Genomic DNA, 27733 nt, shown 5'->3' with positions numbered 1-27733 from the left:
AAAAAGGCTTGTGCTTAAACAAGGACTGAGAATTCCAAAATGCTTCGATCGGGTTTCACTGCTAGAGTATAAAGACACAATAGGAAAGGCAGACTATAACAGGCAGCAATCTGCACGGTGGAAAGACATAAATGTATGACCAGCACACAGCACTCATCCCACGTCGTCACTAGCAGAGACCTAATTCATGTGTCTACACGTGACCCGGTGGGTACAAAAGAAACTAGCCGAAAATGGACTCAAATGTGGTTCAGAAGATACAGAGACTTACAGAATACTTAACAGACCCTTGTTATTACTACATCTGTACAGCAAAATAAAAATTCTGGAGGATAAAATTAATAGAAGAGTGGGTTAAAATTCCTTTGATATCCCACTAATGGCACTTACTGCTTGTGCTGTTTTTTGGAATGATACTGGATTACGTATGATTCCAGGAAAGAGTTAAGGTATTATAATTCAATGCAAATGATGCAAAAATAATTTCTACTACAATCATGTAGCATTGGCAGGAGGGACCCCAGTGCCATGCGCAGAGGAGGGTACAACAGCCACAAGCAGGTTCAGGGTCTTGCCCACACTCACTCACAGAGCTGCTCAATTCTAGGGCTGGAACTAGAACCCATAGGACCTCACTCCCAACCACTTTCTTCTGCCTCCCTTTTGGCTCCAAAATGTGCCCACTAGACATATGTCTGTTGTTTTAATAACTTCCTTCAAAGAGAATTGAAAGTCAAGGTCAGATCTGCCTGAGGAGGTGGCCAAGGGCAGCTACGGGGTGTCCCCCTGCATCTCCCCTCTTCCAGAGGAAGTCCAAATCAGCAGCAGCCCTCTCCAACTCCTCCCAGTGCAGGGGAGGATGTTGAAAAGGTGGTTGCCAAGGGACTTTCCAGCACAGAAATCTTAAACAAGGGGAATGCGTTCCCGCAGCAGAGCTGTAATCACACAGAGCAGGGCTACCAGCTGCAGATCAGATAGACAGGGTGAGGCAAATGAGACAGGAAATCAGTCAAAATGCAGATGTACATCAAGGTCATGGGACAGACTTTGTCAGGACGTCCCTAATTCACATTAAAACATCTGAGATCCAAACCTCAGAATGTAAGGGGGGGAAAAAAAACAAACCCTCTACTGACTAAGCCCACCTGCTGCCTGAAGCTTCCACACCTCACTGAACTACCCACTGACCAAAGGGTCTGGCAGTGGGTGCCTGAGAACCAGAGCCTCGCCGGGGTCTTTGTGTCTCTTAATCAGATTTTTAGATGTTATGGTAATGGAACAATCACTCTACTTGTTTGCCCACCCAGACCGCCCCCGCAAACCCAAGTTTTCATTCAAGATACAAAACACTTACATTCTCTCAGTTTTGCTTTCCATACAATTTCCCCAGAATCCATTTCGACCAAAAGTAATTTAAACTCCACTGGTTGCTCCAAATATACTTCAATGTAATTTTTCAATTTTAAAAGTGAACCATCAACAAATTCAGTTTCCTTTAAAAAAAAGGGGGGGGGATTTTTTTTTTTTTTAAATAAAAGCTGCATTAGTTGACAACATGAAATGTCAAATAAGGAATAACAGAAGGGTCGGTGCTGGCTTGAATGCTCCCTGAAATTCTGATGCTGGAAATCTCACTCCGTAATCACAGACCCTATGGTTCACTTGCTTCTTCTAGTCCCTCTTTACTCAGACCTGCTTTTCTCCCTCATTGAGGCTTCCAGTACTTTGGCTCTATTTTTTTAAGGTGTAACTTTTCAGCCCTTTCTTGGTTTCAGTGTTTCATGTTCCCAAACTAATCACCCTTTCATAAGTGCTTTTAAGGTTCCTTACCATCTTTCACTTCGACCATTCCACAACCTGGAATTGATTCAAGACATTTACAGAACTACACTGTGTGTTTCGCCCACATCAAATTCCCTCATCGAATACCACCTTGCCCCAACAAACCCTCTAATTGCTATTTTATGGATAAAGGATCTCAGAGAACCTAACTAACTTGCCCAAATCCACATCTAGGAAGTGGGAGAACTGAATTCGCATCCACACATTCTGACTCAACCACCACATTTAACCTCTACATCTATCCACTACAGAGACTGCCTCATGCCTTGGACCTCCTCTGCTCCTCTCCAGACTGGCTAGGAAGCCTGCAGGGAGAAATCTACTTAAAAAAAAAAAAATCAATAAACTGTACTGGGCATCACCCTTAAAAACCAACAGTCTTACACTCTCCCTCTCCCTTTCCATTATAAACCACTACCATTATCCTCACCATGGGTCACCAAGGCCTACAAAGCCAAGATCTCTCCCAAAGCCCTCTGCTTTGGGAGAGATTTCCCAAATCTCTCATTTCCCATTTCTCATTCCCATTTCTCTGGGGCCTTGGGCCTGGCTGCACATCCCCATCACCTCGCTTAGGCACTTACGGTTCCCTCTTCCAGGAGGGCTGTTTCTCCCAGTGAATCCCTCTCCCTTCAAACCCAGAACAAATGTCACCACATAGGAACACTTCCTTCCTGGAAACCCACTGCACCCATCTCTATGGTAATACCACCTCACACGTTAAAATTATTTCTTTACATGACTATAGTATGTCTCTCTCTATACTGGCATCTTTTGAGGGAAAAGATTATGACTTACTCATTTTAGCTCTTCTCCCAGACTGACTTGTAATAGGTACTTTTGATAAATGTCAGTTAAACAAATCATTAATGGTCTAAAATCAGTAAGAACACCTTAGATTTAATAGTTTCACAACTCTCAGAGTACCCCAAAACCACTACCTTGTATGATCATTAGGGCAATCCTGGAAGATTATCCCCATTAATCCAGAAATTTGGTTAAGAGAGAGCACACAAATGCTAACAGAACTAGACTACTTAAAGCCCTCCCACCGTCATCATCTTGTGTAAGCGAGACCTCTGGGGACCATCTGAGTCCCTTCCTAGACAGATTTACCCATTCAATGTGTATTATTCCCTCTCCCAGTGGCTCTTAATCTTGGCAGCACATTACAGTCACCCTGGGAGCTTTAACAAGCCCAATGCTGAGGCCACTCCCAGACCAATTAAGTCAGTATCGCTGGGGGTAGGACCCAGACCACAGACTTTTTTAAAAGCTCCCCTGGGAATTCCATTTGGCAGCAAAAGCCAAGTATCACACTGTTCTAAGCAAACCCTTCGAATTTCATTCCACGTCCCAGACAAGACCGCAGCTGGCTTCTGGTGATCATCTTGAGGTAGCATCTGCCAGGGCTAGGTGAGCTCGCAAGGGCTAGGAATCAACCTCTCAGATACCAGTGGGAAGACTGTGGCATTAGGGACCACGGGCAGAGTGGGCTCAGGGCCAGGCTTGTCTGCCGCCTGGGCATGGGACCTGGGCAGTTCGCTCGTCCGCTTTGCACATTAGTCCCTTCAGCTTCACTGTTGTGAAGCTCAAAAAAAAAACAAAAACACACCAGGTGGGAAGAAACCCTTTGCAACTGGAAAGGAAGGTATGGAAGGCTGTCTGACCAACCTGACTGCTTCTACAGGGCCCGAGGCCTCTGATAATATAATAATGCAACATGGGCCACTGCCATCAGCTCTCTCGTGTTTCCTATTTTAACGTAATGGAATCCAAACATGTTTTCAATTTTTCACAAACTATAAAACAAACAAAAAGAGGTGTACAAAAAGAATTTCCACACAGATGTCTAGTTAGATAAGCTACAACACACATTCAGAGCATGCAATGAAAATAAGTTTTAAAAATAACTTTGTCACTTTATAGGAAACCGAAATCACTTACAAATGTCATGGTGTGTACACTGAATAGTTGAAATCTAGTGACAATTTGTTCCCATAACTATTTTTCAAATGCCTTCCAATAAGAAAAAGCCAATATCCTTGTTAGCAACTCTTTCCTATTAATTTTCAGTGTTCTGTGACTTAAAGTTAAACTTAAGGTTTTTATTCCTTTGAAACTAACATTGTTTGAGGAATTTAATTTAAAAAACTCAAGAAAATTTAAAATCTTTTTAAAGGGAAAAAGATTAAATAGTCTATTTTTGCGATGGTGGCAGATTAACTCAGAAATTCAACAGTGTCTTTGGAAGAAGCTACAAGTTTAGCAAAACAATTGCTTTCCTATAAATAAATAAAAAATGAGAACAAAATGCATTCTTCTAAAACTTTCAAAATAACCTTAAAATATACATCCCTGCTGCTATTCCAAGTGGTTTTTTAAAATATATACCTCTGGGGTGATTTCAGCTTCTGGTTCACTGATCAGTCTGTATTTCTTCCCGTTCTGCAATAACTTCTGGCAAACAGGAGGCTTGTCAATTTTCATGAATTTCTTAGAGGAGTGCTTTACCGACTTGGAAATATCCTACAGGTAGAAATAGGTTTTGGCTATGAAATGTATCAGCAACAACTGTAAGAACTATAAGCGCCCAGCAGTGCACGTGCCGCCCTGCATTATCTTCATGTCCCCCTACAGAATGACAACGATGGAAAAACCTTCACAGAGCTCTAAAAAGGAGGCTAATTAGGCACCTTGAACCCACGCTGCAGGCTTCTAGGTTTCCAAACATCTTTCTGCCCAAGCACACCAGCCAGAAGCAACACACGTGCCCCGTATGGGACCAAAAGTTTGCTTCTGAAGGATTTGAGAAAATTACATGAGCACTAGTATTACACATTTGTGTTGATTATCTGCCCATCATGTGAATACAAAGCAATGATTTTACTGTACACAGTTCTGCTTTACCCAGAGCTTGCTTCTACCCAGCACTCTATGTGTTTCTACCCTTAGTTTCACCACTCTCCCGGGGGGTCACTGATTTTATATACACAGTTCGAATGCCCCAAGGAGGCAGAGACTTTGGCCCAGGCTCACTTGTAAAGCAGCTGTATAGCTGAACGTGAAATCTGGGTTTCCTGAATGCAAAGTGCCAGGAAATCTTCCTACATAGGAAAAAAAAAATCAACCCAAGAAGGTGTAAAAATACAGCATCAATAGGAAGCACATCCTGCCCTAACCATGCCATGTTCCTATGGTTCCAGCGATATAATCAGCTCCTCACCCCAGCTTCCCAGGAAGTAGAGATAACACCCTTTTAATTAACTGAATTTACTTTTAAGAAATATAAAGTTCATTGAATAATAGTACTTATTCCAAATCCATGCTAATTCTACTTTACTTTACTCTACTTTTTACACCATTTTGAAAAGTAGTTTCCCAATTGAAAGTATGAACTTTAACAGGATTATAGGAAGCATATTTTACCTTCTTAGGAAGAAACTAAAAATCTATTATTCAATAGAGTTCTTAAATTTTAATATAGATTGCCAATTGTAATCAATATAACTTATGTTTAAAGCCATCAAAACACTATAACCTAAAAACACTGGAAATAGGTAGTTTGATATTGGAGGGGACCAAGGGCTGGCTAGGCCAAGATGGGCCACTTTGGCATGAAGATTGTTTTTAGTTCAAAAGCAATCACGGGTGGGGGTTGGGTGAAATATGTGAAGGGGATTAAGAGTACACTTATCATGAAGAGCCCTGAGTAATGTATAGAATTGATGAATCACTATATTGTACATCTGAAACTAACATAATCCTGTATGTTAACTATACTGGAATTTTTTAAAAAATTAATTAATTCAAACAATTTTTTTTAAAAAAGCAATCCGAACCCAGCAGATTCAGGAAAAGTTCTCCCCTACCCCACGCCTGACAGCTGCCTAAAAGAATCTGCATAGAGGACCTGCTCCAGGAAGAGAGCTGTCACCACAGATAACTACACTAGCACATGAACTAGGTATGGGAGACAGGGAGGAACGTAGCAAAGCCTGTGGGATCAAACTCCTAAGTCCCATGGCTTCTGAGTGGCCCAGCAAATGCTTGTTTACCAGACATTTACTCTTTTTCATTGTCCTGCGAATTGCATTTCTTCCCCTTGAAGTCCCAGACCCCTGCCCCCTTCTCCTTAGATCAGAATGACCGCCCTCCAGGAATCAGAAAACTTGGCACGCACCTAGGCATTGACCCTATAACCTCTCTAGATGAGTGCCAAATGAGACCCACAGCAGGGGGACACTTCAATCAACAGGAACGGGACCCACATACACATGGCATCATGTCTGAACACAAAGGAGTCAACACTTATTATTCATTTTCTTTAACTTTACCTTGATGAAAGACTCGTTATTGGTTGCTATGTACACTCGAAAAGACAAGGATGGGTTATGGTCAATGGCTTTGTAGAGAACCACAGCCCCGTGGTGGTATACGGTCTCTTCACTTTGAATAACAGGTCCCACAGGAGAAAGAGAGCTCACACGCCATTTGACGTGGGTTGTAGAATGATCCACGGTAGATTCTAACGAGGCCCCAGAACTTTTAACATGTAAGACTTTGAATGTCATATTGGCATCATGGTCTGTTAAAATATGAAGGTAAATTAGCGCTCCAGGCAGTACACGGGTTGCACACATACTCTCACATATACACTCACGTGCACACGAATTAGACTTTTAGGAAACAAGTACTTACGACCCAAGCAGAGGGAATGTGGAAACTGAATGGAGATAAGACAGGTTGGGTCACATTTAACATCAAACAAGGGTCCACCGACAACCCAGGGTTTAACAACCAGGTCTGCATATTTGCTCCAGGACAAAATGCAATACTTGATGTCAACTTTTCTGTTAACCTCAAATATCAGACCAGTTTCCGTGCACTGGTAAGTTCCCTCTGTGTCCAACTTCAGTCTGCATTGGACAGATAAGAACACCTTTTTAGTCCTTATGTTTGGTCAGGAGAGGACTTCTTAAAATTATTTATGTTTTTAATTTCATTCAAAAGCACTGACGAAATTCTATAGCATTTTGAAGAAGCATCACTACCAAAGAAAATAGTCCAAGTAATTACATAAAGTGTGTGAGATTAATTAGGTTGTTTTGTGTTTCCCCTACCTGGGGTCATTTTTATGTACGAAGTTAAATTACTGACGATGTTAAATTTTCTCTATTCGCAACTACTTACAAAAACTGTTCCCCGGAAAGGAGCCTGGGGGTCACTTGTTCATTGTGTTTCTGGAGAAAAAGTACAGACATTTTAGCAAATAATACACAAGTAAATGTTACTTTCTTAAAGCAAATTAGAGAATCATATTCTATAATGAAAAGATACTTACATTTTCAGCATTACAGTGTTCACAGTAAGGTTGGATCTTTTTCAGTTCTAAACGATAGAGAAAAAGTTTCACTTATAATGAATGTGATCGGCATTTTCAAATACAAATTTTTAAATAAATATATGTGAGATGACCAGATGACAAAATTCAGAGGTATATGCCCCTTCAGCATTAACAATATTTAAAAGAATATTTTGGAAAATGTCAGTTTATACCTGAATGTGAGTGATCTTTGGGCAATTCTTTATCCTCCCAGTCTTCTGCTGTGAACGAGATCATCACACATGCATCGGCACAAGTCAGTCACAGGGTAAATAGTGTACTACTCAAGCACCCACCTTCAGCTTCCCAACCAACAGAACTTTAAACATGTATTTAAACACCTCCACAAGTCAATCCAATGACACATTATGTCTGTCAATCCCACTGTAGGTCTAAGGTGCAAAAATGAGCTCGAATGTAACTCGAGTTTCAGTGTACCCTATTTTGGCACATAAATCTTTATGTGACCTTTCTATGCGGCAGCAAAGGCTTTGTCATCATCCTTTACACCTGACCCTCTCACACAAGCATGGGAGAGAAGCAGAGGAAACCGCATTGCCTGGTTCTTACTCTGAGCAGAAGCTTCCTCCGTGCAAGACCCTCCTGGCTCCCCATCTGTGAAGACAAGAGGGGCACATGAGCAATCTCTTCATTAGTTATTCCTCACTGGGGCCAGTGTCTCCACTGGAGAGCTGCAGCCCCCACTGAAGATTCCTTCATGGCCCAAGATAATGCCTGGCTGGCATCAGCCCTCCAGCTATTAGGGCTAGAGATTAGCCTGGAAGAAAAGAATTGACAGCTGATTTTAAGCATATTTAAACTTATAACTTATAAGCATATTTAAACTTATGGAACGACTGTAAGAATCTCTGATTTAGCCCGCAGATTCCTTCCATACGGCTCAAGGCCCTTTATGATCTGGCTACACATTACCTCATCTCCTGCCTGCCTCCCCACACCTGAGGCCCTCCAGTCACTACCTACCACTTCTCCACCTCAAAACTCACTCCTGACTCAGGGCCTTTGCACATACTGTCTCCTCTCACAAATATTCATGTTGTTTGCCTCCTCACATCTTTGTGGTCTCTGCTCAAACGTCCCCTTATCTGAGAGGCTTTCCTGACACACATGCACACTCCCCCTCCCTGAAACAGGGCCTGCCTGACATACTCACTCTGCCCCCTTCATTTTCCTTTGGGGCATCTCCCCCACCTGGCACACTGTAGTTTAGTGTTTTCTGCTTCCTGTTTCTCTCCCTACTAGAATGTAAGCTTCATGAGGACTGTACCGCAAGGGCCTGGTAAGTGCTCAGTCACTATTTTCTGAATGATTAGAATTCTGTAATACAAAAATGTATTAAGAAAGGGAAGAGCAGGGGCGCCTGGGTGGCTCAGTCAGTTAAGCGTCTGCCTTTGGCTCAGGTCATGATCCCAGGGTCCTGGGATAGAGCCCTGCATCGGGCTCCCTGCTCAGCGGGGAGTCTGCTTCTCCCTCTCCCTCTCCCTCTACCCCTTCCCCCTGCTCATGCTCACTTTCTCTCTTTCTCTCAAATAAATAAAATCTTAAAAAAAGAGAGAGAGAGAAAGAAAGGGAACAGCAATGAATTTTTCTATTATCTACACTGGTCACTAGTTGCATGCGCTTGGGCTATCTGGTGATATTACTAAGTCTCCCCAAGCTTCACTTTCCATATCTATCCAACGGAGATTAGAATAATACCACCCCCCCCAAAATTTAGGAAAATTAAATGACCATTCCCTAATGCTCAGTAAGTGTTAGATAACTATTATTAACTATTATTTTGCTATGGTGATAGGTGGGACTCATTACAAAAATTTAAGAATTCTAGACAACAACCCTGTCACTTAAGGCAAGACCTAATGTGTCAAATGCTTGGTTTTATATTGTAAAGGTCTGAACAACCTTTGGGAGGGTCACCCCATGGGTAAGGCACTCCTCAACACATACACAAGGTTCTATGCCATCATCAATGCCCAGGAAGTACAGACACTCACCCCCCGCCAGGATAGCGCTCCTGCCTGATCTCCTGGCCTATAGCATCAGTATCCAGGGACCAGGGCTTGCAAGAAAGAACCAGCTTTAAAAAAAACAGCATGAAGATAATGTGGCAAAGAGAGACTAAAATTATTCAGAGTCCTAGACTCAGAACACGACAGATCCGAAATACTGACCCAACTCCTGCACCACACCATCCTCCGATCATATTTCCTCAGTTACTGTCCTATAAAGGATCATAAAATTCTAAATTATTGATTGGCTAACTGTCTACATTGTATCTGATCCATAGCCCATGGTTTTCTGCCTTAGGAGCAGAGGAAGTGAAAGAGATCAGAGAATGCTATCCAGCTGGCAAACACTGAGTCTCTGACCAGGTCTTCCCAGCCAAAGCAGAGAAATTGATGCAATTCTCCCCAGTTTATCAACTATGGCTTCCCTTCAATCCATCAGACGTGGGTGACCCCACATTCATGCCTGTGAGTAGAAAGCATATCCACTCAGGGAGGACGGGTGAGCCTGCATCGCCGGCTGGCCCACAGAGGAGCAAACATTCCAACGTGGCCTACCCGGTCTTTCTACCTGACCTGAGAACGGAGGTGAATGGGAGGGTACCTCTCTGGTCTCTCCCCTAATGGGAAGGATCGAAGACCTTTTAACAAAGAGAATAATCTTGGGGGAAGGCAGGACCTCTTCCACGACCTGGGGCTCCAAGGACAAGCAACCTCAGCCCGCCCACAGAAGATGCCAGGGCACTCCGACTGCCAAAAATACCAAGATGTCTGACCCAGTCACGGGCTAGCCCCTCCGTGCTCCCCATACGCCCTGCTGACCACACTGACCCCACCCACCCACCAGATTTTGAGCCTATCTCGAGCCTAATTGACTCCGAATGCCTTCCACCTAGGTTGCCTGCCCTGGTGCGGCCCTGGCCCAGGCCTAGCTTCTGGACCCTGAGGGTCCTGACGCTGGACTCCACATCCCTGTGGCCCATTACCCAGTTGTTACCTGGTAACATCAGAAACCTGGTCCCTATGCCAGCTTTCTAATTTCATTTCTACCTTAATCCAACCTATGAGGCTAGACTTTTGACTGCATTTTGAAGGATGAAATAATCCATAATGTACAGAGAATAGCAGGTGAGAGGGTGGGCACACAGTTTTTCTTTATGGGTATCAGAATATGACATTTCCACGAGGCTGCTACACACATCATTCCAGCTTCTTATCAATGTATAACGTGATTGCAAGAAACTTACAGTTACCATCACAGGTTCTCCACAGAGAAACTGCAGAGAGAATCAGATTATATACAGGACTTCTGAGTGAAGAGATTTCATTTATTTTCAAGTACTGCAAAGGAGCTCTCTGACTGCCTTGCTACAGTGTTCACGGGCAGATCAGAGTCTTAAGACCTGGGGGAAAAAATCCTACAGTAAAATAAAATCACTTAAAATACAAGCTTAGTCACTCACAAAACTTTAGACAAAAACCCTATTTTATATTTAGAATCTATCCCCTTCAAGTGGTTTCATATTCAAGTTGTTCACAAATAGCTAGAACAGCATGCCAGAAACTCTAAACCACAAATGGTACATTTGCAGCGGCAAATAGTTGAGTCTGCCCTAATCTGTGAGCAGCGAGCACCACAGGAGGAAGCTCGGGCCACTTGCGGCTGTGCAGCCGATTACGGCCGGCCTCTCAATCTCTCCTCCTTAGGGAACCTAAGAGCAGAACTGCACACATACAGTCTTGGTACCAATGCAGATCACAAGCATATGCTTTGTATGCCCGGTGTAGGGAGCTCACATTTTCAAAACACTTAGAGAAGTTTCCTAATGTTTACCTTTATTTTGCACAGAAAAAGATAATGAGCAAGCAATCGGTAACGTAAAAACCCCAAAGGCTATCCTTCCCGTTCTTCCTTTCAACAACAAAAAATAAAATCGGGAGGAAGGATATACTCACTTGTTTGTTCTGGTTCTGGTTCCTCATTATCTACAAAAAGAAAAAAAAGTCTAAATCAAATTCTTTTGACAACCAAGAGGAAACACAGGCTGATGGGAGAATAGGTAAAATGTTTGGCTTTCGCCAATAGCAACCATTTCCTGCCTTTCTTCTTCAGCTCATCCTGTTCTCCCACTTCGCTTGCCAACTAGAAAGTATTTACCACGTATGTATTTCTTCAGGACTTCACAAAACCACGCTAGTAATAGGTCCTCAAACAATCTAAGAGATGTGTGCATTACTTTAAAATAAAAGTAAAGGCTCATAGGTTTAACCAGAATTCCATAATTAAGGAAAGGCATACATTACTCACCAGATTCACTTTCAGAGCTGCTCTCAGAGCTGCTGTCCTCCCCTGAATAAAAACATACGCCACAGGAAATACACAGAGAATAAAAAATAAGAACTATTTTTTTAATTATACCTATTATAAAACAGATCCGAACTCAACTGATTTCTTCCTAATTTAATAAGTTCTCATTGAGTCTGGGGCGCCTGGGTGGCTCAGTTGGTTAGGCGACTGCCTTCGGCTCAGGTCATGATCCTGGAGTCCCGGGATCGAGTCCCGCATCGGGCTCCCCGCTCAGCGGGGAGTCTGCTTCTCCCTCTGCACCTCTCCCCTTTCATGTGCACTCTCTCTCTCTCTCTCATTCTCTCTCTCAAATAAATAAATAAAATCTTAAAAAAAAAATTCTCATTCAGTCCAAAACTAGTCTGGTTCCTATAAGAGGGGGCTTATTTTTCTTTGGAACTGGATAAAACACACTTGAGTTATTTAAGTATGAGCTCCGATCACCCTCTGGCTTCATCTGGTCATCGCGCAAGCCCTTCCCAGTCGTGACTTGCCCTCACTGTTCCTGTCTGGCTCCTGCATTTGCACATCTGGACAGTTCACATGCACAAGGCCAATGACACAACTGTGCAGAAATTCTGGAGTGTGCGTGCCGCTGACTGAAGCACAGGACAAACGTAGTCCATATTACCCAACTTACTTCTGGAAAGAGTGGTCCTCAAGAATGCTCCCTCCACTTCCTCACCCCCGACTCAGTGCCTCAGCCCACTGCAATCACGCTTCTGTTCCCACAGCTAGCTGGAAATCCCCTCCCTGATGTCCCTAAAGGACCACTAACCCCCAGAAAACGACTCCTGCAGGTAGACACCCACCACTCCCTCCTGCCCGCATGGCCCTCCCATGATGTCTGTCCTGGTACCCCTACCTCTCTGAGTGCTCTCCCCCGGGGCGGCCTTGCAACTCCTCTCTGCCACCACCGCCCTCCCCCACCAATTACTAACATCCCAGGCCCCACTCCCCATTCCCAGCCTCCTTTCCCCCTCGAGAGCAAAGAAGACACGGCAGCCACTCCGCAGTTGGATCCCGACCTCCACCTGCAGGGGTACCTGGGCCTCTCCTGGCAGACCCCAGGAACTCCCCAGGCCCAACCTGCCAGCCGGGCTCCTTCCCCACTCCCACTCCTCATCCTCTCCTCCTCCCAGTTTCCAGACACTGCCTCCCCCTCCACGCAGGCTCTGGATTCAGCGAGCACACACATGGGAAGCTATTAGCATTGTTCTCAAACCCTCCTCCCTATGTCCATAACGAAGGAGTGGCAGCAGTTACAAGGAGGGAGGAAAAGATCTGAGAATAATGAGAACAATAATAACAGCGCTAATAGCAGCTTCTTTGGAGTGTTCCATGTGACAGGCATGTATATATGTTTACTCGTTTACATGTACTTACTCATATTTATTTACTCATTTTGTATATGGATACTTCACATATATTTATGTAAAATGCTTCACTTGTATTTACGCATGTCTCCTCATGACTGCCCAATGATGTAAGCAGAGGCCAGACCACCCCCACCCTACCCCCTGCCCCAGCTAAGATTTCAACTCACGCAGTCTGGCCGGAAACTGCACCCTCAACCATGTTGCTACACTTACACACATGCTTATTATTACTCCAGCAGGTCAGCCCCCGGGGAGCTGGTGACTGACTGGACATGGGCCTAGAGGGGGAGTGGGAGGCAGGTTCCTTCCTGCCTGGGAGGATGCCTGGGGGGAGGTGAGGCACTGACTATCTAGGGGCAGATGCTGGGAAATCAAGTAATGGGCCGTGGCCTTGGTCTTCCGGGGCTGGAAGCACAGAAAAGGGTTCTCAACCTTGACTGCACCTTGGAATCACCTGCAGAGCTTTCTCAACACATCCACGCCCAGGACTCAGCCCTTCCCTGGAGGTTCTGATTTAGTTGGCCTGGGGTGGAGTCTGAACAGCAGTATTCTTTAAAGTATTCTTTAAAGTCTTAAAGTATTTTTTAAAGTCTCCAGATGATTGCAATGTGCAGCCAGGGTTGAGAACCACTGGCCCAGAATCAATCTATTTTAACCACTCCCCTGTTCCCCAAACTTGAACGCCAGGATGATTGCCACTCCTTCTCCAAGCCTTTCCAGATACCTCCCACTGCCTGGAAGCCCCTCCCCCAGGCCCCACCTCCAGAGTCCCCAGGGATCTGTTCAGACCCAGCCCGAAGTCACAGCTAATGTCCTCCACCCCACCGAGTTAGCCACGCCTCCTCTGTGATCTCCCCTGTCACATTTATCCTCTGGCAAACCATGGCTGATGGTCTTGCTGTTGGTCTGCCAGGCCTGGAGCTAGGTCTTGACATCTTGAATGCATGAATGAACATCTGCCCGGCTTCTAAGTACCAAGCAGACCAAGACCAGCCTCCTAGGTCAGTTCCCTTGCTTATGGAAACTGCCACCTACCAATCTGGAGCGGTTTGCCTCCTTCTTCAGTCTCTCCTTGCCCTCCGTGTAAGGAGGCCAGCTTGCAAGCCAGCAGCCGGTCAATGCCTGAATGTAACAAAGCAGCTGCAGTCCATAAGTAAAATAAATTATAATTTTCTAAAACTGCACATGCTTCATACAGTATCAGTTTTTTAATAACTCAACATTGACTTAGGAGTACCATACCTTTTTCTTCTGAGGAGGCATTGTGATGGTCATCACTAGAACAAGAAAAGAAAAAGACTTTTAAAAACTGATACAATTTTACATAAAATAATTACAAAAATCTTCAAAATGATCATTTTATTGTTTCTCCAGGAATGTTGCAAATTAAAGAACTCTCTCCCTCCTCAACGGTTTTCCTGCCCCTCTCATTTCTCCACCTATGCGCTGACTCCACCTGCAGCCAAGCCAAACACACCAATGGGGCTTGTCGGGTGTGCACCTGACCCCCTTCTCGTCCCGTCACCCCCAGGAGCCAGCACCACACCTTCAAAGTTCACAGGATTGCCTTTCCATGCCCAGCCATCTGGCTTCCTCTGTCCCGTCCCTAGGCACACAGTCCCAACTTCCCAGCCCGCACTGGCCTCCAGGCCCTCCATCTGGTTCCGAGAGTCATCCTCCTTCACCCAGGTCGTCTCATTCTGCCTCTCTGGCCTCCTCCCTCAGATACGGCACCCGGAGCACTGAGGGCTCTAGAAGTTCTCTCCCTTGTCCTCACCACGGCCTGAACTCTCTGTGCCCTACGCACATGGTCTCCACTCTCCTGCTCACCATTCTCCCCTGGACTCAAAGCTACCTGGCTTCTGCTGTCCCACGCTACCAGTGACTCCTGGCCAACAGACCCAATGGGCCCTCTTCAGTCCTTAGTGACCACAGCCTCATTAGATGAAGGAGGTGGCGGGCTTCTCCATGGCTTCCACGTCCCTTCTGACCTGGTCTGCTGCCACCTCCCTGTGGCAGTGACCTCTCCCCTCTGTGTGTGCTTCATCTGCTGGCTCCATCCGCGCCAGCCTCCCGGGCAGCGACGTGACCCGGAGTCACCTCTGTGCACCCTCGTCTTCCCACCTCACATTGCCTCGGTGCGCCCTTCACGCCACCAGGGTTTCCCATCCTAAATCTGCACCTCCTTCCCAGGCCTCTTCTCTGAGTTCCAGGTGCCCGGGGCCTGGGGGGCACTTCAGTACTTTAAATTAACTACAGTCAGCACTTAATCGTTGCTTTCCCTCTCCATCAGAACCTGCTCCTCCTGACCTGCCTTTGCAGAGAATCACATCTCTGGGGCACCTACCTGGAACCTCCGGCAATCACCAGCTCCTGCCCCCTCTTCCTCATCAAGCAGCCAGTCCAAGTCCTCCTGAGCCTCCCTCCAGACATCTCTCAAATCTGTCCCCTCCTTGGCATACACTCTCTGCCTCAGTTTAAGTATGTTCCCTCTCTCTCTCTTCCTCTCCCTGTCTCTCACCATTGGCTCTCACCTGGTTAGTTGATTATAATTTTCTCATAATTATTATACGTACCTGCAGTCTCCCTCTCTTGGTTCATCATGTGACTATCAGTGTGATCTAATCACATCTTTGCGTATACCCTTCTGTGGCTTCTCAGTGCTTTCTGGCTAAACCTAAGTTCCTAGGCAGGACGCACAAGGACCTCCACCCTGCTCCCTCGTCTCCCACCCATGCGCTCCCCCAGAGTGAAAGATCTTCAGTGTCCCAAGCACACCCTGGATAAAACACAAACACACAAACACACACACACACACACACACACACACACACACACCCCACTCTCTCTGTATCACCACCCCCCACCCAGGGTCATTGCCTATGGCCTTGCAAGTCATGTGCCCCAACTCTGGGGACTCCATGAACATGCACTATGATGTTGGGGCACCCCCTGGAGTTGTTAGTGCATATAAGTGACAGCCCTGCCCTCCCCTTGATGCCAAAACTCCTATTTATCAATGTAAAAACAGCACTTCTCAAAGTATAGTCTGAGGAACAATAGAGCTATATGAGGTACCCTCTAAAAACAGTTGTTCTGAGCCCACTGAATCAGAACCTTTGATGAATAAATGAAAATACAGGAAGAAAACAACAATGATGTTATTTGCACTTATACGTGTTTAAAATCTTTATTTTCTCAATCACCCCAAAAAGCCTCTGAAGGCCATTTTACGAATGCAGAGAGAGGCTCAGACAGGTTAATTAACTTCCTCAGGGTCACAGAGCTAACAACTAGAGAAGGAGCACTTGACTCTAGACCATTATGACTTCAAAGCCCACGTATTTGCCTGGCCCAAAGCCTTCCCCCACTGCCCACCACTCCACCCCCAAGTCCCAACCCTGGTTGCAAACTGAGGACCAAGACAGCAAAGGCAGCAGACCAACTGCTTTCCCTTTCCCTCCTCTTCTTCCCCCAGGTCAGTTGGGACCCCCAGATGTTGTAAACCTCCTTGACTCAAGATTTTAGCTGGTAAACTTCCCCAAGTAGTTGGTATTTCCCAAGCTCCATGTTTCTAGGAAATACACACATTCTCGTTTTCAGACTTAAATCCTTTTGTTTTTTAATCCTCAACTCTTACTCAAAAGGTCAGGCTGTGGTGGTGAACCTGTAATTGGGAAATGCTTCAAGAAACCAAGAAAGGCTAAAATATGGTTTTTAATGAAATGTATAAAAGAACAAGCCAAACATGACATCTTTTTTCTCTAGACTCCTACCTCTTATAATGCAGTCACTATGCCTTTTAATTTGAAGATAATTATGAGAACATGGATTGAAAGTTGGCCATTCTTATTGCACAAAATATGCCTGGTTAAAACCCACTTCTGTGTTCTCAACAAAACTGTGTTTTTCTCCTTACTAGCACTTTCATTTTCCCCTTTCTGCAGCTGCTTATCTCTGTTTCCAGACATGTATCCATCTGCTTAGATATTACAACTTTTGCTAAAACCCAGAAAGTCTCTGCATAAAACCTTCATTTTCTCCATGAAGTAGATGAGAGTGAGGAGAGTGAGTGGTGTCCAAGATTCGATTAGTGAGGCTGGGGAGTAGAAGGCCACTTCCCTGCCCAGAAACACCCGACACCAACCCCAGGGCAGAGAAGGGGGAGGGGCTTAGACGCAATGAGGAATGAGGAGGAGCCCGCCCCCCAGGCAGCTCCCGCCCCCAAGGCAGCTCCCTCCCACCCCCACCCCCGCCCCGCCTCAGGAAGGAAAGCCACACGGGGCAGGCTGACCGGGGCAGGCTGACCGTAGTGGACCCAGGGGGCGCCTTGCCACTGCATGAATGCTTCGTGCCCGCCCTCTCTCCTATCATGGACACTGTTCTAAAGTAAACACCACAGCAATCATGGAGAGAGAGCACGCATTCCAAATGTTCTCAGTGTAATTCAGGGACTAAAGATTAAGTAGGAAAGGGGCATGGACATCTACTCAGCACTTAAAACTCTTTAAATGTTGATGTGGACTCCATCATTATTACTAGGTAGAATTTTACTGCAGTTCCAACACCAGCATCAAATATAAATGTTGCCTCACACCTATCAGCTTCCGGGCCCCAGACTGGCACAGCCCCTTCCCTTAGGGGAAGGGGGAAACAAAAACATCCTGCATCTTGGCACAGTAAAATCCCTGAGCTGCTGCAGGACGGAAAGAACAGGCTTAAAAACCTCAAAGAGCTAATATTAAATGAGGGTGTTCATTGAATGTTTGTTGGAAAAATGAGGATTCTATGAAACTATGTGCAAATGAGCAAAACCAATTGTTGTCAGAATTAAGTCATAGCTGCAATGAAATGAAACCTGAGAGCAATACCAAATCTTCATGTAGGTGCAGGACCTTAAAACTTCCAAAGTGCTTTCAGACCCACGAGAGCACCAAGCTCCTCACATGAACTCTGCCAGGAAGGCAGGGCAAGGACTGCCATCCCAACGTGCAGATGAGGACGCTGCAGCTCAGAGGTGCCCAGTCACATAAGCCAAACCCACACGGGCCGGTGAAGGATGCACGAGAACCAGAATGCCTGGACAGGCTGATATCAGGCATCAGAATGATTTCACCCAATCTGGCTCCATAAGTAATAATTCTCTACCCAAATATTTTTAACAATACTTAAAGTAAAAATAAAACCTTAATATGATAATGGCTTGTATTTGTTAAATGTTTACTGTGTGCTGGAAATTAAGTCAAGGACTTGGCATTATGTCGATTAGCTCATTTAACCATTAGGACCATCTTTTAAGTGCCTGACACCAGCCTAGTAGCATCCCCATTTCAAAGAAGAGAAAATAATGCTCAGAGATCTTGGGTAACTTATCCAAGAATCCTGGTCCATCTGATTGGAGAGCCCAAACTTTTACCAGTACAGTTTTACAAAAGAAAGCTGAAAATTCTGCCAAGTAGATAACGACAAAACATCAGTCTTTCTTCCTACTAGGTTCCTACTGCCTATGAAGGTAATTCTCAACTGTAGGTAAACAGAGTTTTTAGGCATAATATGCCCCAAATCCTCCTCTAACTTTTCACCAGAATTAAACCAAGCAGTATTTTACTTCTTTTAGCACCTATCAACCTTCTAGAAAACAGACCATAACAAGTAAAGTAAAACCCATTAGTAAATCAGTTAAAGAAAGTGGAAAAGATTTTATGTTAGTCACAAACCAGAGTTAAAATGCACAATCATGAAAAAATTATACTTCCCGGGGCATAATCGCAATGCAAGTAATATTCTCTATAATATAGATCTTCTTTCCATCAACTCAAATTAACAAACGCCTATTTACCATATGACAGATGCTGCGCTAGGCAGAGGGGATATAAAAGTAACACAAGACACATGAACCCTGTCCCCAGGGGGCACCCAAATGGAGGTGGAGACAGATCAGAAAACAAATACATATGTATATGATGCAGGAAGAACAAAATAAAAATAAACATAAGCTATAGTGTTAGCCCAGAGCAGGCTCTGAAGAACTAGGAAGAACCAAACTCTTATGCTAAGATCACAGGCATGTGACTGACAGCCAATTAAACCATGATGCTAAGACCATCTTGCATTTTCAAAAAGCACTGCATCTCCAAAAACAGGATCCTCTAGCTGTTAGGCTCAGAAAAAGCTGGAAACGAAAGGAACCTACAAGATCTTCCAGTCTGATGCATCATTTTACACAGGGAGATGGCAAAATAGGAGAGGGCAAGTGAATAAATACCCACGATCACATAGCTAGTTATAAGCAGACACAATCTCACAACTTGTCTCAGGTCTCCTGGTTTCCTTATCAATTCATTCATTCAACTAACACGTGTGGAGTGTGTGTGCCAGATATGAGTGAACAAAGCAACCGGTCTGTGCTTTCCCCAGCCCACCAGCCTGATGGGGAAGCCTGACTTCCTGTATCTAAGACAGGAAGTGCTTTGAGAGAATGACAAAAGAGCTCCTCTAAGATTGAGGAATTGGGGAGGGCTCCCTGGGGAAGTGACATTTAAGCTGAGCGACAAAGGACAGCAGAAATGGACAAGAGAGAAGGACTGGGAGTAGTGGGGGCAGCTCCTGTCTGAGACAGGAAGGAGCGGATCAAGTTCCAGGAACAGGAGGAAAGCAAGTGTGGCCAGGGGGAGAGAAGCAGGAGATGAGGAAGGTCAGGGAGGTGGAGAAATCCTAACTCTGTAACCAAACTGATGGTAACCCCAAGGATGCTAAGTGGCAATTATTCAGTCTGCTGAGTAGTCTCTATATTTCCATCTTGGGAAGACTGACATCTTAAAAGCAGAGGAGGAAGTCAATAGTGCAGGGTCCCAGAATCTGCTGTCTTCAGTGTCTTACATGGGGACCACGTGAACCCGTGCAACCCTCTGACTACCTGCAGGTTAAGACACTGCTTGTGTTGAGTCCAGAGGCCTAAGTATTTCCCCAAAGAAAACCTCAGTACCCCAGGCCACAAGAGCCAGTCCCCCTGCCCAGGCAGTCGTAGTAGTAGGTGACAAAAACCTCCCACAGGGCTGTGTAACTTTAAAGCACACTCCAAGGAAACTGTCTGCATTCAGAACTGAGCTCTAGAAGCCAAAAGTCCCCTCCATACAAGCCGGGACAGAAAGACTTCCATCCATGCCAAGCTCTCCAAGACCAGCCCTGGGGTAGATCGGAGACTCAATAAAGGGAAAGTGGGGGCAGGTGGAGGAGTGGGGGACAGGAGAGATGTGGGTACCCTAAGCCACCAGCTGTCCAAAACCTTGAGGATACTTCCTGAACCAAATTGGCTTCCCATCATGACCTAGTTTCTTTTCTTCTTTCTTCCCAAAGATCACCACTTCCAATCAGCTTGCTCACAAAAGAAGAAGCCATCCTATGGGTTCTTTTCTTCAATGTTCAGGTCCCTGAATGAGAGCACAGTCTTGGGTTCCTCCAAAGGTACTTAGTGCTGGTAAAGATGGAAAATCCACAGGGCTGGCTCAACAGGCTGGCTCCTTCACCTACCCGCTATCCCCTTTTTAAATTTCTCCAGTAGGAAAAAATAATGGTGGAACTGGTAGATCTTTGGGTACCAAAAGGCTAAAGGATTCATTGCATATTATTTGGAATAGGCAAAAACTGGAAACAACTACCATGCTCATTAAGAGTTAAGAAATGGATGGACAAAATGTGATATAATCATATAATGGAATATTATGAACAATGAAAATGAAAGAACTGCTTACACACAACAATGTGGATCAATCTCACAAACATAATGTTGCACAAAACAAACCAGACGTGAAGGTTATATGCTATATGATGCTATTTTTATAAAGCTTACAAATAAGCAAAACTAATCTCTCATTCCTTTGGGAAGGAGAAACAGGACTATGAGAAATCGGAGTATGAGAGGGGCTTCTAGGGTGCCATATTTTATGTCCTGATCTGGGCAATGGTGACATAGATGTGTTCACTTTGTGATGTGCCACTTAAGATGCTTGTGTTTTCTGTATGATTGTGTACACACACACACACACACACACACACACGGGTTTTCAGCATCTCGGAAAAGGAAAGTATCTAGAACTCTGGCTTTACAGATCACAGTTGTGAATGGAGAATGACCCTGGCTGGTAGGGGAGCAAGATGAAGAGGCTAAGTGCATTGAGGATATGGCCTAAAAGGCAGCTAGCGGTGGGGCGGCAGGAACTGGGGGAAACAGTTTCAGGGTTTACTCCCTTCCTCCTTCTTGTACCTGTCAGTGAGAGCCTAGCCTAATGTACGCCAAAGGGAAGTGGGGCCAGGAGAGAAAAGGGCTGGGAACAGGCTGGCAGGGAGAAGGGAGGCTGCTGGGACATTTCCAGCAGTGACAAGATAAGGAGGGCAAGAGGAAAAGAGAAGAGAAAGAAATCCTGAGTGAACAAGGAGAGCTCTCCTGAGCTGAAGATGTGCGGGGTGGGGAATTCCCATGACTCAGCCCAGTAGAAGGAATTTCTCTTCTCCGCTCCTTGAGCCAGTAACATCTGATGTACACCTGCATTAATGGAGTTATTGCACTGCCCTGCAGTAATTTGTTTATAAGTCTGGGAACTGAAAAAACAATGAGTGTGAGCGAGGGGGTGTGTATAGCCAAGAATTCCACATCTCCAGCATCCAGCACATGGTTTGGCATATAATTTGCACCGACAAAAAAAAAAAAAGTTCATTGAACAAATAAATGACAGAAAGACTAGGGTAGACATAAAGACTCTATTCCTCAGTATTTAAAAAATCTGTAACAAACAGCTTAAATGGCCAAAAATATTAGAAGGGAATGCTGTACAGCTACTAAAAATTACAAGCAACTTTACAGTTTACAGAGACTTGCACCTCACCCTTGGCTGATACTGAATTTTATGGACTTTGTTGCCATGCTGAAACATGAAAATGACACATTAGCAACAATCTCCCTGAAGAGGCCAGGAAGATCAGAGATGGAGGACTAAGGAGTGTTCGTAGAAAGAGGTGGGGAGGGTCCATATCCTACAGTAATACCAACAAGGGCTGGTAGTTCTGGGTGACCAGCAGAAAAATTCGGTTAGCTCTGTTTGTGTAAATAACTGTGTTAATGTCACATGCTATTTTTCAATTCACTTCCTCTCTTTATTGGTTTGGCAGGGGGAAAACTTTACTTCTAGCAATAATTTAAAGTTCTCTTTAACAATCATTCCCAAGACTTGCTGTTGGGTGAACACCTCTATAAGAAGAGTTTTTGATTTTCAACGGGGACTCAGTTCGTGTCCTACTGTGGTTTTGTTCATGATCCGAACGTCAAGAAATCAAATTAGTAAAACCTATCTACACACAGACTTTTCTAGGCTGCCTTCCTGATTGCAACAGTGTTTTAAAGAAAGGGCAGTGGCAGAAAAAACAAACCTCCCTCCTCCCTGTGAGAAACTGGGCCTAATGTTTAATGATCCACAAAAAACTGAAGTCGTGGACACTTTAAACCTTGGCAGTCTCTCCTTGTTCTAGTTGCTCCTGTAGAAACTCGGTTTTGCAGCAGTGACTGTCCAAAAAGAAAATTTTCTGCAGTCTGAATCCTTGCTGAGCGTTTCTGCACTGCTTAGGGTGACTTCCTGCACGTGCTTAACGGCAATGAAAGGATTACCTAAAGGATATATTTCACAAACCGCCCATCACACGTCTTGCTGAACACCACATCCAAAGCTAAAAGCCTCCTTCTGCAAATGACAGTAACTCTGGAGAACACGCCCACAATATCCTTAGAACATCCCCAAACTAGCTCTTAATATAACATTCCCATGTAAAAAGCAGTTGCTTTTAAAGGTCTGCTGAGGGACGCCTGGGTGATCCAGTCGGTTAAGCGTCTGCCTTCGGCTCAGGTCATGATCCCAGGGTCTTGGGATCGAATCCCGCATCGGGCTCCCTGCTTGGCGGGGAGCCTGCTTCTCCCTCTGCCTGCCGCTCCCCTTGCTTGTGCGTGCTCTCTTTCTCTCTGACAAATAAATAAATAAAATCTTAAAAAAAAATAAAGGTCTGATGACAAACAGAAGCACTGGCTACCTTTACTGTAATAGCAGAAATCCTTCAAGCAATGTTGACTGGAGCCTTCTGTGAGCGAGACGTTGTGTTAGCGCCACATCGCGGGTGAGGAGCTGCCGGGGGTGGGGCCTCCACATATGGGCAAGGGCAGCGTTAAGGGAGCTAATCCTACCCTAGACTCAAACAATTTAAAAGCCGACAGTGTTCAGCAAAACCCCGGGCACCCTCCTGGAGTGAGTCCTCTTCCAGGTACAGAGGGCGCAGGGGCTCCCGAGAGCTGAAGCCCGGGAGCTAGGGGCAGATGAGGACAGCAGAAACCGAGGCTCGGGGGCGGAGAGTCACAGTGGAGGCGGGAAGCGCGCGAGTCCACCCGCGGGGAGCAAAGGGGTGCCGCATGGCGACCTGCCCTCCCCGGCACTCGCCGGCCGCCCGCAGCCGCCTCCACCAGAAGGATGTGAATACATCGGGCCCACCTGCCACCGCGGCGACGCGGAGCAGCCGGCGCCCAGGGAAGCGCAGCCGCAGGGAGCAGCAGCGCCGCCTGTAGGCCCCGCCTCTGGGCCGGGAGCGCGGGGCCTCCGGAGCTGCGCGCCCCCGCCTCCCGCGCGGGCACCTGCGCGCGACCCCGCCGCCGCCTGCCCTACCCAGGTGCGGCCCGCCGAGACCCCGGAGCCAGGGATAGAGGGTCCGAGTCGGGCCCGGGGGGCGCATTGGCTCCCCACGCTCTGTGCCCGCGCGCAGCAGGCGCCGCCCGCGAAGTGTGCTTTGTTTGTGCGGCGGGAGCGGGGATGCCGGGACGGGAGTGGAGCCCTCGCCCCCTCCGGCACAGGGCAAAGGCAGAGCCCGGGAGGGGCTGGGGGTGCCGAAGGGGGCAAAGCCTCTTCTGCAACGCGTCGACGTTGGGCCCGGCCGTCCCCCGACCCCGCTCTGCCCTTTCTCCCTCCGAGCCCCCCAGCCCCGCAGATGCGCTCACCTGCTCTCCACGACCCCCACGCCGCGGCTCATCGTCGCTCTGCGGCTGGGAGGGGGCGCCACGCGCGCCCCGGGCTCGGCGCTCAGTGCGTACCCGGGCGGCTGCTGGAGGGGCTCGCGTGCGGAGCGCTGCCCTGCACACTCGGAGGCGGCCGACGCTGCGCGGGGAGGGAAGAGGGCGAGCGAGAGCCACCGGGGGAGGGGACTGTCTGGGAGGGGGTGCCGGGCGCGCATCCGCAGCGGCGGCCGGAGGCTGCCGAGGCTCCGGTAACGGAAACGCACGCTCGCCGGCGGCCCCGCGCGTGCACACCAGCGTACACACTCGCACACATGCGTGCGCACACCGGCCCAGCCCCGGCTGCTTGTCGGCGCCCTAGCCCCGAGAGAACTCGGTTTGATGACCCTAAGCGGCGGTTTCTGTGAAGAAGGACCCGCGCTATTCTCTCAGGAGGGGTCGGAGAGCTCAAGTCATCCTGACTGGGGTCTGGCTACTCCAGTATCTGGGGATTTTCACTGGGGACATGAGACACCCCCACCACCAAGGGGTTCCCAGATTTGCTTCTTAGGATCTATAAACCCCCTGAAATTCTGTCAGGTTTTGTATCTGAAATACAAGCGCCTGGAATGAGGCACCACTGCCTAGACCGTTGGTGGTCTTCACCGCACACTGTTCTCTTTTACCCCATTTTTCAGCATGGTTGCTTGTCTGTTTTGTGGCATGGTGGCTTGTCACAGCACCTAGCCCAGGTCTGGCTCACTTCAGGGCGACTGCAGGAAGGAGGCAAAGGCAGAGTCCAGGATGGGTCCTCTAACTGGCAGCCTTCTCTTTGCTGTTCTGAAATTCTCCACAGACTGAAATACCCCTGACCTCCTGGAAATGGCCTCATGTAATGCCTGAAACTGGGGAAGAAAATGGCTCATTGCAGCTTGAAGAGACATCTGTCTTTGAGATTCCTCCAAAAGGCTCAGCCCCGTGCCTGCCTCCCTGTGACTGGAAGGGCCTGCACTGGCAGTGTGGGTGAGCACAATAAAAGTCATAACCCCTGGGCGCCTGGGTGGCTCAGATGGTTAAGCGTCTGCCTTCGGCTCAGGTCATGATCCCGGGGTCCTGGGATCAAGTCCCGCATTGGGCTCCCTGCTCCTTGGGAGCCTGCTTCTCTCTCTGCTTCTCTCTCTCTCCTCCTCTGTCTCTCATGAATAAATAAAATCTTAAAAAAAAAAAAAAAGTCATAACCCCTACCAGTGGAATACCTGTGAGTCCAACACTGTAGTCGACACTTTATATTCTAAGAAAGAGCTGCCCTGGCACTGTTACTGGGCCTTGATGTTCTCCCGCCAAACATCAACAATTTTGCAGAACATCAACACCAGACAAGGCCTCTCTGGGACCATGATGGATCAAGACAAGAACAAGATCATTCTGCAATCCTGTCGGAGCACAGACAAAATGTGAACGTGGTCCAAGCCACAAAATACCAAACATACAGCTATCCTGGCTAATAAGAGGGACTGCTGCTTCTTGGCCACTCATGCCCTTTGCCTTACTCGAGTCTGCCCTCTCTATGGCTAAGATTTATGAAGATACACATTCATAGAACTACCCCTGCTTTCTTAAGCCTGTCCCCAAGTCAGTTAACAAGAGCCCAGATCCTTTAATGATATTTTCTAACATCCTCTCACTGAGACACCGTCATGGCGTCCCTCACCAATGAGTAATAAATCCAGCTTGTATAACTACAGGTGTATTCCAAGTGGTCTTTGGCAAGAGGACATTAAAAATAAATTATCTTGCTTAATCATTGCAATAACAACACAAGGTAAATATTACACCTTCTTTACATATAAGCTAACTGGGGTTCTAATAGATCATAAAACTGGAGCTCACATGGGGCCACCAGCTGTCAGTGAAAGCTGGTTCATGTTCACATGGGCTTGTGGGGAGCCAGACTAGTCTGTTGCCTACCCACACAAACTTTGGCTTCCAGATGAGCCTGAGCTCTAACCCCAGTTCTGCTATGGGAATTTGAGCAAGTTATTTAACTTTTCTCAATCTCAGCTTCTTTGCCCCTCCCCCCAAAGAGGGGATGTCTAAGAACTGGTATTTTTTTAATTGAGATATAATTGACATATAACATTGTATCAATTTCAAGTATACAACATAATGATTCCTTAATTTGTACATATTGTGAAATGATCACCACAATAAGTCTAGTGAACATCCATCACGGCAGAGTTACAAATTTTTTTCTCATGATAAGAACTTTAAGATATACTCTCTTAGCAACTTTCAAATCTATAATACTTATAATTAACTATAAGGAATTGGCATATTTTGTATAAGCTCCCCAAGTGGCCAAACCCAGCACCTGTTGGCCCACAGTGGTTTGGGATCTACTGGCCCTATACTCCCTTTCCCTCTTTCCCATTCACTTCTCAACCAATTGTAACATTGTTCCTGACCCACTGCCCACTCTTGCTAAGGTCAGCAGTTACCTTGCAGCTGCTAAATCTGAAGTATACTTTTCCATATGCTATTGACTCACTTGACCATTCTCCCCTTCCTGAAATTCTCCTTCTTTGGCTTCCAGGAGGCCAACATGGTATGATAAGCAACTGAGGCCCAGAGAACTAAAACACTTGATCCAACAGCCTGTGAGACACTAAAGCCTGTAAACCACCATGTGAGTGAGCTTAGAAGTGGATCCCTTACCCCATGGTAAAGGATGGCTGCAGCCCTGGTGGGCCAAGCTACTTCCAGATTCCTGACCCATGAAAACTATGACATAATAAATGTTTGTTGTTTTAAGCTGCTAAATTTTGGGATAATTTGTTATGCAGCAGTAAACAACTAATACAAACAGGAAACAAGATGTTATGGTTAGTGCAGTAGAATCACATCATTTGCACTTCAACTTAGGTAAATTCAACCTTAGTGGGTTTTGAAAAAGAGGGAGAGAGAACAACTTATACGGTGTCGACAATTCTGCCTTCTACTCCAGTGAAATGACAGGATAAGATGAAAAAGGTAGGTCTGGTTTCATTAATCAGTCTCTGTTCCAGTCCTGGGCGCCTCTCACAGAGGAGAAAGTCTTGATGCTGGCTGTGCAGCTCATATTTTTAACTATCCATATTTAGTACAAAGTGGGGGAAATGAGGCTAATTCACTGACTTGGGTTCGATATATAATGTAGTCAAAATAACCCCTGAAATCCCTTAACTCATCAGGACCTGAGCCCAGGAGTCCCCAAGCAAAGAATAGTACTGACCTTAGGCCAGGGCCAGCCCTGGAAACTTGCTCCAGAGGGCCCCCCGTGGCCCTCCTCCATTCGTACCTCCCACAGGATGAGGAGCCAATGAGACCCAAGGGATGTGCCCTTCTGGAGACTGTTCCCCCCCACCCAACTTAGAGACCAAACTCAGGGGATAAGAGATCCCAAATTCCCTGTCCAAATGGTCCTGAGCCCACTTCTAGGGCCTGCATAGGACTTTTTTCCCAGGTCCAACTTTCTGTGGATGGAGCATATCACCAGAGTGTACAGGCCAGGGTAAGGGAGACCAAGGGCAGCTGCTTAAGGGGATATGGATGGCGCTTGGGTGGTCCACATGGGAGCTGAGTGGTCCACATGTGTGTACAGAGCCCTTCACCATGCGGACAAGGCAAGCAGTGGAAAACCAAGAGGGTGGCCTATGGACCCTGAGCCAGCTCTCCTAATGTTGCCTCACACTG

At 46.4% G+C, this 27733-nt stretch overlaps 1 protein-coding gene across 1 annotated transcript in view; it reads right to left on the bottom strand.

Annotated features, from left to right (window-relative positions):
* LOC114209031 (uncharacterized) overlaps window positions 1–27332 on the bottom strand; it is a 34681-nt gene extending 7349 nt beyond the window's left edge. Inside the window, exons 1-14 of the mRNA XM_028103080.1 lie at window positions 27273–27332; window positions 24008–24423; window positions 14224–14258; window positions 14017–14103; window positions 11564–11605; window positions 11212–11241; window positions 7799–7843; window positions 7402–7449; window positions 7187–7233; window positions 7036–7085; window positions 6544–6761; window positions 6180–6430; window positions 4237–4371; window positions 1355–1493 (exon numbers count right to left, since the gene is read on the bottom strand). Of these exons, the coding sequence (XP_027958881.1) occupies window positions 1355–1493; window positions 4237–4371; window positions 6180–6430; window positions 6544–6761; window positions 7036–7085; window positions 7187–7233; window positions 7402–7449; window positions 7799–7843; window positions 11212–11241; window positions 11564–11605; window positions 14017–14103; window positions 14224–14258; window positions 24008–24423; window positions 27273–27332 (1603 nt within the window). The remainder of the gene's footprint in view (window positions 1–1354; window positions 1494–4236; window positions 4372–6179; window positions 6431–6543; window positions 6762–7035; window positions 7086–7186; window positions 7234–7401; window positions 7450–7798; window positions 7844–11211; window positions 11242–11563; window positions 11606–14016; window positions 14104–14223; window positions 14259–24007; window positions 24424–27272) is intronic.
* Window positions 27333–27733: the final 401 nt, after the last annotated feature.

Source organism: Eumetopias jubatus, unplaced genomic scaffold (assembly GCF_037043125.1).
Source record: "Eumetopias jubatus isolate StellerSeaLion01/CBP00866 unplaced genomic scaffold, mEumJub1_p1.0 scaffold_1, whole genome shotgun sequence".
NCBI classification, from domain to species: Eukaryota; Metazoa; Chordata; class Mammalia; order Carnivora; family Otariidae; genus Eumetopias; species Eumetopias jubatus.
This window is presented reverse-complemented; position numbering and strand designations above follow the sequence as displayed.